General features: G+C 52.0%; 1 protein-coding gene across 5 annotated transcripts in view; it reads left to right on the forward strand.

Moving 5' to 3' along the window:
- The window catches only part of si:ch211-26b3.4 (connector enhancer of kinase suppressor of ras 2), a 49,487-nt gene that overhangs the window by 27,999 nt on the left and 6,941 nt on the right, over nucleotides 1–14,547 (forward strand). For 4 of the 5 annotated variants that reach the window (XM_055512203.1, XM_029164669.3, XM_041072617.2 and 1 more), the window contains exons 9-15: nucleotides 895–1,041; nucleotides 10,128–10,255; nucleotides 10,332–10,543; nucleotides 11,274–11,360; nucleotides 12,094–12,302; nucleotides 13,977–14,014; nucleotides 14,114–14,156. In XM_055512203.1, the coding sequence (XP_055368178.1) occupies nucleotides 895–1,041; nucleotides 10,128–10,255; nucleotides 10,332–10,543; nucleotides 11,274–11,360; nucleotides 12,094–12,302; nucleotides 13,977–14,014; nucleotides 14,114–14,156 (864 nt within the window). The remainder of the gene's footprint in view (nucleotides 1–894; nucleotides 1,042–10,127; nucleotides 10,256–10,331; nucleotides 10,544–11,273; nucleotides 11,361–12,093; nucleotides 12,303–13,976; nucleotides 14,015–14,113; nucleotides 14,157–14,547) is intronic. The other variant, XM_029164670.3, reaches the window with a different exon arrangement.

Here is a 14,547-nt window from a genome sequence, read left to right on the forward strand (position 1 = left end):
CACATCACAACTTTTATAAACTTAGCTGTTGTGCAAAACATCTGAAGCAGAAAACCTAATAAAAATATGTCATATAAAAGTAAACCATGTTGCACATTTTGTGATGTCAGTCTTTGGTGTCTGACGGATTTTGGTTGGTACCAAATCAAAATTTACCAGTGTAGATAATCTTCCTTAAGTTGCTGCTCCTCTTGTCGATGAACAGTGCACCCAGAGACGGGCCAAAGAAACAGAACAGTAAAGGCTGACAGGCTGGTCAGCGTCGGTGTGTGTGTGTGTGTGTGTGTGTGTGTGTGTGTGTGTGTGTGTGTGTGTGTGTGTGTGTGTGTGTGTGTGTGTGTGTGTGTGTGTGTGTGTGTGCCTGTTTGTGTGCCCTCCGAGGACACTTCCAGCCGCCCAGATCCACGTTGTCAATCATGGTCTGACGAGTCCTATGAGCTCTGGACACAGAGACACAGACAGGCTGGGGTCATGAGAAAGCGCAGCCTCTTGTAGCATCCTTTCGCTCGTATGAGCGAAAGGATGCTACAAGAGGATTTTCCCTCTCGTATGACTGGAAGCACCCTGACTAAGCCATCCTTTATCTCAGTATGACAGTTGCGTCAGAGCAGTAGTAGTGGAGCAGCGTGGTGTGTGGGGCAGCGTCTTCCTGTGGCGGCGGCACCATTGGTTTTAGTAGATAAAGTCTACTGCAGGCGAGGATCTCTTCATCTGGGTCCTGAATGTTACAGGAACAATGTGAAAGTATGTCTTGCTACTCTTTTTCACTGCATCCTTTAGGTGTGAACGAGTGGGAGTAAGTCCATAGTGGTTCTCCCGTTTTTTCCTCTTTGAAAAACCTGCAGAATTTCAGAATTTTCAAAACAAAAATGAGCATGTGTGTGTGCGTATCAGGTGGGCTGGCAGCTGAAGAACCTGGTCAACGCCCTGCGAGAGGACCCGTGCGGCGTCATCCTAACGCTGAAGAAAAGGCCCCAGAACACCCTGAGCTCCACGCCGGCGCTGCTCAGGAACGTCCGCTGGAAACCGCTGGGGCTGCAGGTGAGCGCCGCAGCACACGGGCCGCGGTTCATCAGCACACGCACCCTCTCACTGTCCGCTCTTGTTTCTGCTGCCCACACGGCGCTTTCTCCTGCTGGCGCTTTACACAAATGATTTCAAAGGAAACTTGTCCAATGTTTGACCTTGCATCAATCCTCCTGTTGCGCATTTGAACAAACCCCCGTTTTCACACTTCAAAGCCAAATGCTTTGGTAGCTAAAGGTCCACCTGCACAGCATTTATGAATTCTAACAGCATATTTTTAGGTATTGGTTATTCAAAATTCATGTGGAGAAGGAGGGAAGTAGCTAATTAAATTTTACATTTGCACTCCAGAGATGTGTGAAATATTTAAATTGTGTAAAATTGTCTGACCTTTGTGGCTCGACAAGGTGCAGGGCAACGCAGGGTCATCGAAAGGCCCATGCATTCTCCCACTCACATTCAAATTAGCCCCGCTTCTGGTTCGTTTAACCTTTGCCCCCAAGGACGCGTCGTAGCTTCTCATTCTCATCACCATTTCAAAGTGAATGGTATGTGCATGTACAGTAGATGCACATGCCTGTTTGGAGGCTCACAGCTCAGAGCTGCCGTTCACACTTCTCTCAGGGGCTAATTCTCTCCACGCGTCCGTCATTCAGGGCCCCAAAAGATGACTTTGACCACTGGTCGCCCCGGAAAGAACAGGTTGTGCCGAGCCGGATGAAGGGGTGAGGCGCGAGCGCGGCGCCGTGCTTCCCGGCGCTCTGCGAGGCGGCCGGCGTCTCGTCAGACCCCCGTGTTCCACGCCTGCTATTTTTAACCTCGCATCAAGCTCATTCATTTACATGCTGCACGCTTTGATCGCCGCTCGTCTCTCAGCTGCTCTTTGTGTTCTTTTTCGTCTCCCCCCCCCCCCCCCCCCCCCCCTCTCCTGGACCGTTTTTTTAGACTCCCTCTCCCTTTTATGTTGTTTTTGACGTCACTGTTGTTTTGTGAGCACATTAGCGCAATCTTTAAGGTGAGAGACTTAGGGATTCTGCTGCTCGTCGTGTTCTGTGAAGCCTAGAAACCAGTCACACCCTGTCCTCACCTGTTTCCATCAGAACTGTTTCCAGGCTGCTGCCTTGTTAGCGAATCAAGTTATTGTTAGGAGCTTATTGTTATATTTGCTGTTTGCCACAGTGATGGATTGTGGGAATTCTTCCCCCCGACAGGCTGCTGAGGCACATATGCACCACGAGCGCCTAGATCAGTGCACTGAGATATCTGTGAGAGAAAAGAAGAAAGGATTGCTTTAGATTTGTTCTCTCTCTCTCTCTCTCTCTCTCTCTCTCTGGAGCTCTTAATTATTCATGAGCAACTACAGGCAGCTCCACTGGCTCCGAAACAAGAGCCGCTACTCAGCAAATACTGGAGATAATTCACCGGATCCAAAATATCCTGCTAAACAGCCCGAGTGTGAGATGTGTGTTAGGTTGGGGGTGGGGGGGTGCACGTTTGTAATCGCTGCCATATGCACATGCGTCCATCTGTACGTGTCGGGGTGAGTCTGGGCTTGTTTGCACACGTGTGCGGCGCTCGTTCCACCATCGGCACCGGAGCTCCTGCAAGAGGCGAAGGAACCCGTCCAGAACTTGGCCTTGGCTGCATATTGCACATACAGTACAGTACACAGCGCACACACACGCACACACACTGACTTCTAAGCCTGGTTTTGGAGGATAAATTGTACGGCTGTGAAGTTTAGCCCAAATGTGGCAGACGTTCAGATGGATTATAACTGAATCCGCAAAGGAAACAATTTATCTGTGCAAATTATCATTTGATTCCAGCACCAAATCCCTCCATGGCAACCTATTTTACTGTACGATATAATGGCACGTATCATCCTCTCTCTCTCTCTTTGTCTGTTGATCTGGAGGAGAAGCAATCTGATGATTTGCTGGAATGCGACGATCACAACCCGCGCGCCTGCTGCCCCTGAAAAACACGAGCGTGTGCTTTGACGTGCGAATCGATGGCTCATCACAGGTCACTGCGCTGGTCACACATATGCTACACAGCGTCCGGGACCCCGCTTTCATAAATTCGTTATACCCTGAGACGTCTAAATTATTGCTGCCTTTAAATGTCTGCCGTGCATTATTGATGCAGCGCCCGAACGCCTGCTTACAGCACATGCTTCTGGTTCACTTTTGGGATCACGACTGACTGTGAAGTCACAGGCATCACTTCGAAGATGTTCATGCTCTACTTTCAGTGCAGCTGATGACGGTGGTTGTGTTACAGCACGGCCACTGTTCCACCAGTAACTCCATATCGTATCTTACTGTTCTCATCAGCAGATGAAGTTCTAGGCAAAAATTTTTCTGAAGTAAATTACCTGATTACAAAGATATTAATAGGATTAGAGGAATGTGACTTGAGATGGTGATGCACTGGTTTTCCTTCTGGTTCATCAGTTTTGAGATGACCTTGTGGATTTTTTATCTAATGAGCCTGAGGCAGTGTTTACTGAAATTAAATCATCACTTACACATAAATGTTAAAAATATTTATTTCCCATCTCATACTGATCTTCAACATCTTAAAGTTTATATACTCTAATACTTATATTCTAATGTTATATAACGTTATACATTGTCAGTAACGGCATATAAGGACCCAAATGCACAGCGCCAGGACACGACGTAGTTAGTGAAAATGAGGGTTTATTCCAGAACTCAGGTCACAACGGTCCGGGGTCATACACAGGTAACAGTAGATCATCCAGAGAGGCGTGACAGGCAGGGATAAGGCAGGCTCAGAGTCAACGAACTGGAGCAACGGTAACATACAAACACTAGAACGAGGAAACACAAACAACGATCTGGCGGGGAACCGAGGACAAAGGTGGTGGTTAAATACAAAGTGAACTAATAGCCGATGAAGTGCAGGTGTGGATAATGCGGACCGGTACTAACAGGGAACAGCTGTGAGAAGAACAAAAACCGGAAAGTAAAGCTCAAACCAAAAACAGGACCGGGAGATACCAAAATAAAACCGGAAACAACTAGACACAAACCCAGATCGTGACAGTACCCCCCCCCCCCCCAAGGGCGGATTCAGACGACCAAACAAAAAACAAACAAACCCGAGCACGGGCGGGCGGAAGGGAGGACCGGCGGAGGGACCAGAACCAAAAAACAACCCGCACAGAACACCGACAGGGCGGGCGGAGGGCGGACTGGGGGAGGGCAGAACGGGAACCCCCATCAAAACAAAACTCACGCCCGAACTCGACAGACCAGAGGACACCCTAACAGAAAAACAGAACAAGACCGAGTCCCAAATCAAGAAACCAACACGAATGTCCAATGAAACAAGAACAGAGTCCATGAGAGAAGTCCAGGGTTGCATGAATAACGAACGTCCCGCTGCTCCTTCTTAAGGCGGGTGGAGACGCGGCGAGATCCTGCCCAGCCGCCTCTGCCCCCTCTGAGGCAGAGGGGCACACCCAGCGCCCCTGGGCTGGGCCAGCGTCCACGGGGATCTCCCCGAACGGCGATGTCCTCCTGGCGGACGCTGATCCAGGCGGTTGAGGAGTCGAGGCGGACGGCGCCGCAGGAGGCAGCGCCATCCAAGCAGCGGGAGGTACCGAGGGCGAGGCCACCCGTCCGGCGGCGGAGCCAGAGACGAGGCAGGAACCGGAGGCGAAGGCAGACGTGGGGACGAGGCAGGAACCGATGCCGGTGCGGCCGGAGCCGAGCCGCCAGGAACCGATGCAGGTGCGGCCGTAGCCGCGACGCCAGGAACCGATGCAGGTGCGGCCGGAGCCGAGCCGCCAGGAACCGATGCAGGTGCGGCCGGAGCCGCGACGGGCGCGACCCCCTCCTGGAGGTCCGCCGGGACTGCGACGGGCGCGACCCCCTCCTGGAGGTCCGCCGGGACTGCGACGGGCGCGACCCCCTCCTGGAGGTCCGCCGGGACTGCGACGGGCGCGACCCCCTCCTGGAGGTCCGCCGGGACTGCGACGGGCGCGACCCCCTCCTGGAGGTGCGCGGGGACTGCAGCTGGCGCGACCCCCTCCTGGAGGTGCGCGGGGACTGCAGCTGGCGCGACCTCCTCCTGGAGGTGCGCGGGGACTGCAGCTGGCGCGACCTCCTCCTGGAGGTGCGCGGGGACTGCAGCTGGCGCGACCTCCTCCTGGAGGTGCGCGGGGACTGCAGCTGGCGCCGCCTCCTCCTGGAGGTGCGCGGGGACTGCAGCTGGCGCCGCCTCCTCCTGGAGGCCGGCGGGCGCTGCGGCTCCGAGGGTGACAGGAACTGGAACGGCCGCAACATGGCCGACAGAGACTGGAACGGCCGCAACATGGCCGACAGAGGCCGCAACATGGCCGACAGGGACTGGAACGGCATCCACTTGGCCGACAGGGACTGGAACGGCATCCACTTGGCCGACAGGGACTGGAACGGCATCCACTTGGCCGACAGGGACTGGAACGGCATCCACTTGGCCGACAGGGACTGGAACGGCATCCACTTGGCCGACAGGGACTGGAACGGCATCCACTTGGCCGACAGGGACTGGAACGGCATCTACTTGGCCGACAGGGACTGGAACGGCATCTACTTGGCCGACAGGGACTGGAACGGCATCTACTCTGGAGCTGGCATGGCTACTTGCCGCCGCCGAGCTCGACGGAGCAGACGTCGGGCCTGATCGGGTGTGCATAGCACCTGTACGACAGGTGGTGCCCTCTGGTTGGGACACGACCTGCGCGTGACTGGACTGAACTGGAGCCTGGACAGGAACGTGACTGGACTGAACTGGAGCCTGGACAGGAACGTGACTGGGCTGAACTGGAGCCTGGACAGGAACGTGACTGGGCTGAACTGGAGCCTGGACAGGAACGTGACTGGACTGAACTGGAGCCTGGACAGGAACGTGACTGGGCTGAACTGGAGCCTGGACAGGAACGTGACTGGACTGAACTGGAGCCTGGACAGGAACGTGACTGGACTGAACTGGAGCCTGGACAGGAACGTGACTGGACTGAACTGGAGCCTGGACAGGAACGTGACTGGACTGAACTGGAGCCTGGACAGGAACGTGACTGGACTGAACTGGAGCCTGGACAGGAACGTGACTGGACTGAACTGGAGACTGGACAGCTCGCGGCTGGACTGGAGACTGGACAGCTCGCGGCTGGACTGGAGACTGGACAGCTCGCGGCTGGACTGGAGACTGGACAGCTCGCGGCTGGACTGGAGACTGGACAGCTCGCGGCTGGACTGGAGACTGGGCAGCTCGCGGCTGGACTGGAGACTGAGCAGCTCGCGGCTGGACTGGAGACTGAGCAGCTCGCGGCTGGACTGGAGACTGAACAGCTCGCGGCTGGACTGGAGACTGAACAGCTCGCGGCTGGACTGGAGACTGAACTGGGCTCGACGGGACTGGAGACTGAACTGGGCTCGACGGGACTGGAGACTGAACTGGGCTCGACGGGACTGGAGACTGAACTGGGCTCGGCTGGACTGGAGACTGAACTGGGCTCGGCTGGACTGGAGACTGAACTGGGCTCGGCGGGACTGGAGACTGAGCTGGGCTCGACGGGACTGGAGACTGAGCTGGGCTCGACGGGACTGGAGACTGAGCTGGGCTCGACGGGACTGGAGACTGAGCTGGGCTCGACGGGACTGGAGACTGAGCTGGGCTCGGCTGGACTGGAGACTGAACTGGGCTCGGCTGGACTGGAGACTGAACTGGGCTCGGCTGGACTGGAGACTGAACTGGGCTCGGCTGGACTGGAGACTGAACTGGGCTCGACTGGACTGGAGACTGAACTGGGCTCGACTGGACTGGAGACTGAACTGGGCTCGACTGGACTGGAGACTGAACTGGGCTCGACTGACCTGACTGAGACGTGGGATGAGGCGTGACTGCTGGTTGCAGACCTGGGAGTTGCAGAGCCGCACGCAGGACAGGTTCCCTCAGGATGAGGGCCGCTGCCTCCTCAAACAACTGGTCCCTTGTGCCCGAGTCTGCTGCTGAATCAGCCATGTCCATCAGGTGAGCGAAGAGGAACGCGACCGGGGGAGAACAGTGGAGGTGGACCCGTCGGGCGACGCTGTCTGGGATGCCTGCTATCAGAGGGACACAGTCAGTCGGAGACTCAAGGGACTCCTCTGTCCGAGAGGGAGGCTGCTCGGTCCCCATGACCGAGACCCGCGGGACCCGGAATCCTGGAACCGCGCCTCCGCCCCGTCGCCGTCCGGAGCAACTACGACTGTCCGTCGTTTGAGGCGCTGGGAGCGGTGTGGACCGGACCTCTGTAACGGGATCCGCATGGTGAAACGAGGTCGCGGCGTCTGGAACTTGGGCTGGAACCGCCGGAGCGGCGACAGGAACAGGAACGGGAACGAAAAGCGATGAAACAGCGGTAGGAGCGGCTGCGGAGACACAGGTGGCCGATGCGTGCAGCGCGCACACCAATTCCCTCTGCAGCGAACGAAGTCTCTCGTAGAACGTCTGCACCCCGGGATACGCACGCCACCAGAACTCAGCCGTCAGCAGTTCGATGCCCTGCTTTACATGGCGGAGACGGTCCTCAAGGCTGTGCGCTTCCGCGTATGCCTTAGCGAACCTATTTAGGTCTCCGCGAATATCCACCGGCAGACTGGGGCAGGAAATCTTCTGACAGATCGTTCTGTCAGTAACGGCATATAAGGACCCAAATGCACAGCGCCAGGACACGACGTAGTTAGTGAAAATGAGGGTTTATTCCAGAACTCAGGTCACAACGGTCCGGGGTCATACACAGGTAACAGTAGATCATCCAGAGAGGCGTACAACATACAAACACTAGAACGAGGAAACACAAACAACGATCTGGCGGGGAACCGAGGACAAAGGTGGTGGTTAAATACAAAGTGAACTAATAGCCGATGAAGTGCAGGTGTGGATAATGCGGACCGGTACTAACAGGGAACAGCTGTGAGAAGAACAAAAACCGGAAGTAAAGCTCAAACCAAAAACAGAGACCGGGAGATTACCAAAATAAAACCGGAAACAACTAGACACAAAACCCAGATCGTGACATACATAATGTTTGGACACACCTTCACTTTCAGTGTTTTGTAACATTATTATTATTATTATTATATTAAACTTGCATATTAATACTTAGGGCATTCAAATCAGCCCAGCACCTGTTTTATAAATCAGCATTGGCCAAATGTTTTGCAAAGAAAGTAAGTAAGCGTAAATCTACATATAGAATGTTATCAACTGCTCAACAAGAAACTAAAACATCTTTCCTAGCAAAAAGTGGGTTGTGCATATGAAGCAGTTAAGAAACTAAAGAAAGAAAACCGATATTGTTCCTAACTTGCCCTCAATAAACGCACATATATTAGTATATATATATATATATATATATATATATATATATATATATATATATATTTTTTTTTTTTATATAATACATGGACCCTTAGACAGTGCTGTTTTGCATATTTGAATAATCAGTGTACAGTTAAGGGATTGGTATCAATCTACTCACACAACGCTCAACAGCCATCACATAAAACTGTTGTTTGTCCAATCATCACATACATGATACACTCTCATATTAATTATTCAGGGTTCAGCTGAGACAAAGCGCCTGTGGTCACTTCAACAGCGTCATATTAGTTTGTCTTTGTTCTATTGTTCCTACTGTAGCAGGTCTATGAATAACCACTAGTACTTATTAGTCAAAATCTCACATTGAGGACAGTATGTGAGTGTGTATTAGTTAGGAGCCTCCGTGTTGCCGGTTGCCTGTGGTAATTATGGGAATATTAGTCTCTGAGGAAGTGTTCAGTGGATTCAGAGGTAGTTTGCAGTGGACACAGCAGGGGTCAAACGGTTTAAGTGCTGTTTTAACAGATTGGAATTTCTCCTGCTGTGGAAGTCCCTCCACTTCGCCCTGTTCCCCATGCAGGCAGCAGTGGGCTGTAATCACTAAATTACTGTTTTTACTTTCAGCACCAGTCACCACACTGCACAGCTCCGCCGCCTCGCTCACCCTCTCCTGCACCATCTTCCTCTGCCTCTCTGTCTTTGTAGTTTGCCCTCTCCCTCTCGCGTCCCTCTGCTTCCACCCCGCCTTGGTTATTTATTGGGAAGTCGTCTTACTGTAAGCTGAGGGAAACCATGCCGGGGAACGACACAAAGATATAGAGACCTGAGCCTGAGGACGGAGGAAGCGAGGGCGTCGAGGGGGAGCGAGGCGAAGTTTGGAAAATGAAATGAATTTTCTTAATGCACTGCTGATGAAATGATGAAACACTTGGCCATCTTAATGAGAACGCTGCCTGTCTTGCCCCGCTCCAGCGCAGTGGCTGCTTATCCATTCTGTCCACACTCGCGCCTCTCTTTCTGAAAACAAGCATGCTCCTCAGACGTAAGGAGAAACCCTCCATTTTTCCCAATCTGGGGAACCTCATCCTCAGGGACAGATTGTCAGCGCAAGCTACGTATTTGTCACTATAGCTGTTCCGGCTGAGGAGCAATATAATTCATTTGAAATCTGAACTGAGTTCCCATGACATCGTAAGCGAGGCATCCTGTCCTCGTGGAGGACCTGATGACAAACGAATCTACGTGTCCTTGAGTCGAGGCTGAGGTAGGAAGCCACGCTAGCTCCCCCACTCCGTCCTCCCCATGTCTCGTAGCGCGGGCGAGGGGAGAGGAGGACGAGCGAGGAGAAGATGGGAGAGGAGAGGTTGTCATGGGAACAGACGTGGAGAGAGCCCTGCGTGAGTGAAGAGGTTTGAGATGAGATGACAGAATAGTGAAACGACTGAACACGGGAGAGGCGCCACAGTCAGACGGCTACGGTATGAAAAGGGATGACATAGACAACATGGCAGCTCTATTAAAAACAACTGCTGTTTGTGATTCAGCGTTAAAACAAGTGTCAGCTGCAGCACAAGGAAGAATCAACTAAAGTGTTCCTTGAGCTGGTAACAGCATTGTTTCTGTGCGTTAGCTGAGGAACTAGTGCTCAGGAGTTCGGGCTCCAGGTTCCCTCACCATCATCCGCTATGAACTCAACTAGTGTCTTCTTCTGTCTTCAGCCGGTGCCCACCAGCCCCACCAGCACGTCCCCTACACCCGGTGGCACTCTGGGCATGTCCAAAATGGATGCACCCAGCATGCAGGACGTCTACATCCTCTCTCCGGTCTCTGGACTCTACAGCCCCAGGTCAGATGTCAGATGATGGTCGTTGCATTGATTGCTACGGTTACGGCAGCGACCATAACAGGTGTGCTCCCTCCAGGGACGAACTGGGTCTGATGTCGTGTGACGACATCAACCGATACAGCGTGAGCTCCCAGTCCGGCTCCAAAGGGTCCGAGGCTGTGAGCTACTTCCTGGATCAGGACAGCGGTCAGTACTTCTCTCTGCTGGAGGGAGACGGACCGCTGGGGCCTGACTACGACAGGGGGCGCAACACGGGGGTTCGCCGGCGGGACAAGACCCCCACTCACGGTGAGACGACCTGAAATAAAGCATGTTTTTTACTCCATTCTGTGTGTGTGTGTGTGTGTGTGTGTGTGAGATCATGACTTCACTTCATGGCTGTGCTTCCTTGTGTTACCATGACTACACCTAAACACTGATCACATGCCACAGGGTCCGTCCAGTAAAACTCGGTGTCCAGCTCCCTGTCTGCCCACCCATCCACCCGTGTCCACTCCAGTCCACCCCTGTCGCACACTTTGCCTGCTTATCTTGGAGACTCTCTACAGACTGCTATGATGTGCGTTGAAGGGCCACGTGACCACCACCAACAAGAAGTATTGGAAAAATGTTGAGTCAGCCAAGCTCTTGACAAAAAAAACAGTGACCTTTTGAGTTTTTCTGCCTGGTTCTAGTCACCGGCCACTATAAACAATAGTCATCTTATTTAACTTAATGATATAAATGTAACCGTTAATTGTGAACGAAGGTGCTTTTAGTCCTGAACTTTCAGACAATATCACCCGGCACTGCAGAGCTTTTATTTATTCGGTTTTCTGGCCCACAGGACGGTTTTATCACCTGTAAATAATGTTCAGTCCATTCTAATGTTCCCCTGAGAGTCTCCTGATCCTTCCCCCTCACCTGCACTCACTCGTCTCACCTGCCTTCCCCCCTCCCCCCAGCTGTCTCCCAACCGCCGCTTTCCCCCACTCCCTCACCCGCAGCCGACTCTCTGACTGCTGATTGGTCGTTCCAGGTGACCTCAGACCCGTTTCCATGCCCCCTGAATATAACTGGATGGCCGAGGCCAAGGAGCCGAGCATGGGCAAGAGAGGGAGCCGAGGTATACGCCCCCACACACACACACACACACACACTCACACACACACACACACACACACACGCGGCCCTTCACGCGCTCAGCCCACAGCGGACTGGCGCTGCGCTCTGCTCCATACTCCGCTCAACGCATTTCAGCTCATCCTCTGGTTATCCATGGTGGTGTGGTTGTGTGAGGATACATATCTGCCAGGTATGTATCCAACAGAGCGATAAATAAACATAAATGCAGGGAAATTGCATTTATACAGCCGCTCTGGAAATGAGGGTATTTCTATGTGACCGATTCTAACCGGCTTCACCGTTTTGCGGCGAGACTCGATCTGTATTCAACGGAGGATCCCTCCATTCTACCGGCACAAAGTCTATGAATAACATTAAAGCACAATACTTCTGCCTTTCTTCTTCTCTTTCTCTAAGCCACTTTTAGCTTTCCAAATGTAAGTGTATGTATAATAAACAAATTAGATAACAAGCTTTGTCTATCTGGGGCTAAAGTGGGATAAAACTTTCTGACTGGCGAGATTTAGCAGCGGTGCTCCAGAAAACGGCCTAATCACTGCACACGGATTAGCTGTTCGTCCCCAGCTGTGGGTTCCTATCAGATGCCACAGCCTTGGGGTCAGGGCTTTATCTGTGGACCACTATATTCACCCCCCCTCCCGCTTCTCTGTGGCGTTCGGTTCTGTTTGGTCTGTCCCGCTAATTTATTGACTTCCGTTTCTTTTTCACTGCAGATTCAGACAATTCCCTGCTGCGTTACCTTAGCGACGACAAGATCCTGGTGATCGAGGAGGAACCGGAGGGCCCGGGCCGAGAGAGCCGACGGGACTCCACCAGGCGCTCTCGGCGCAAGAGCCGAAATCCCAGCAGCCCCAGCTTCCCCATCAGCCCCTCCATGTTGTCGTCCACCCTGCGCCTCGACCAGCCGCCTGAGCCTTTGCCTGTACGTACAGCGCCTCAGCGATTGCTGCTCCCTTCAACAGATACAGTAAAACGATGGTTTCCGTCCATCTGGTCGCAAACGAGCGTCCTTCTGTTCGTCCACAGCCTGTCTGCGGCTGAGCTGTACCTTTGTAACCATGAACATAGGAAAGACGTCAATCCTGCCAGTAGCACAAACAGTGTAAATGTGGATGATGCAACCACTTCAAATAGTCAACAAACACTGGTGTTTGAAAAGCATGTGCCAGACGCTGTTTCAGAAAGTTGGTCAACACTAAATTAAATTTTACCTGATTAAAAAAACAGGACAAACGACTTCGAGTTAGAACAAATAGAAAAAAAAGCTCAGTAAAATAACAGTGAGGGATAATAATACCTTTGAGATCAGAGATCATGAGAAATCACAGATCAGATTCACACTGCTGTAATCACGTGCGCGTGTGTGTGTGTGTGTGTGTGTGTGTGTGTGTGTGTGTGTGTGTGTGTGTGTGTGTGTGTGTGTGTGTGTGTGTGCGCGTGTGCGTGTGTGCATGCGTGTGTGTGTGTCAGGTGGAGGTGAAAATGAGGATGAGGAACTGGAGCGAAGGACGTCCAGCATCCTCTACTGTGTGAATGACAATTATACTTCCGGTCACGCTCGTCACTACTTTCCTCCCAGTCCAACCAAACACACACTTGCGCTCAGGCGCGTATTTGTATTCAGGATCGCCGTCTCACGACTCATCCTAACTCATCCTAATATCCCCATCTCCTCAAACAGGCTCGAGCCGAAGATTTCATTTATTCTGGACAAACACACACGCGGACGCGCACACACGCGCTAAAACACACATCCCTGTGAGTAGGTGTATGACTCAGCATCAGCCAGACCAATTACAATCGCGACTAACAGACTGTGCTTAAAACGCAGTGCATGCAAACACACACATTGGCAGCGTGCTAACAGCTGAGCTCACACCAGCCCTGTCTCACCCTCTCAGCTGTGCGTTTCTCATGGCAGTGACTCACATGTTTGGTAACACAAGAACTATACTATGACTCCGAAACAAACATATGTTAAACCGTCCATCACCTTCTTCCTCATCCTCGGTCTCGATGTTGAAAGATAAAGGCACGGCAGCAACATTTTGGGAAGCGAGTGAGCTGTTTATCCCGTATTCTTGTATTTTAGTGCATAGTCATATGCAGCACATTAACACTGAAAAGAACCATCCACAATGAGACGGCGCAGCCCTGGGCACTAACACCTCAAAGGCTTCTCTTCCTCACTAACACTAATTACCTAAAAAAATAATGTTCCAGAGCCTCGTGGGATCCGCACGCACGCCCACGCAGAGTCATCCTTCTACGCGGAAGCCTTTCTGTCCGCTGCTGAAATTATGTTTTAAAAGGACATCGGTAGCACTTTAAAAAAACTGTGGAAAGGATTTCACAAGTTGTTCAGTGATTGAATTACTGGTCAGACCTGATTGAATTATAGTCACCGTGAAAGCAGGCCTGTAATCAGATTGAAACGGTTCGTTGATGGTTGAACTCTTCAAATTCTAAAAACTTTAATGTACAACCTGTAATGATTTTAAATCTGTATGCATCTATAGCTGTGTTGCAGGTGAAGGCATTATTATATATGACTTTTGAGCTGTGTAACAGACTCTCTTTTCCCTCTGTTCATCAGCGAGGTGCGGACACGCTGCGAGCAGACACGACAGACAGGTGAGTTTGTCTGAGGTTGACTGTGGTTTAACCAGCGCGCCTGGAACTGACCGAGGGAGTCCTCTGTGGTTGTGTTCAATCTGCCCTGTCCTCCCACAGGTACTCAGGCTCAGGGAGCTCCGGCGCGGCCTCCATGAGGAAGGTACGAGAGCGAGCGCCGCAGACGCACACACGCCGACTGTTTCTCTGATGTTTGTTGTGATTTTCAAACAATTTTGTTTTTCCAGTATATTTAGCTTCAAATCCCAATTTGCTCAGGCAACAGAACCCTTCACGGTTACATCACCGGTCTCCTAGCAACCAAATCCACCGTTAAATGAAGACGCGATACAGCCAGACAAGAATAGGCCAGATACCTGAGATTAAACCCATTCAGGGCTGTAATAATGAAATCAAAGATCACAGTCAGATGAGGTAAATTGGTTTTCACATTCAGGTTATTGTGGCACAGGGAACAGCCTTAGCTTTTAGCCCGGGCCTCTTCACTAGAGCACTATGAATTGTAGCATATAATGAGTCACCTCAGCTGACAG

The sequence above is a fragment of the Betta splendens genome, chromosome 10, assembly GCF_900634795.4.
Source record: "Betta splendens chromosome 10, fBetSpl5.4, whole genome shotgun sequence".
NCBI lineage: Eukaryota > Metazoa > Chordata > Actinopteri > Anabantiformes > Osphronemidae > Betta > Betta splendens.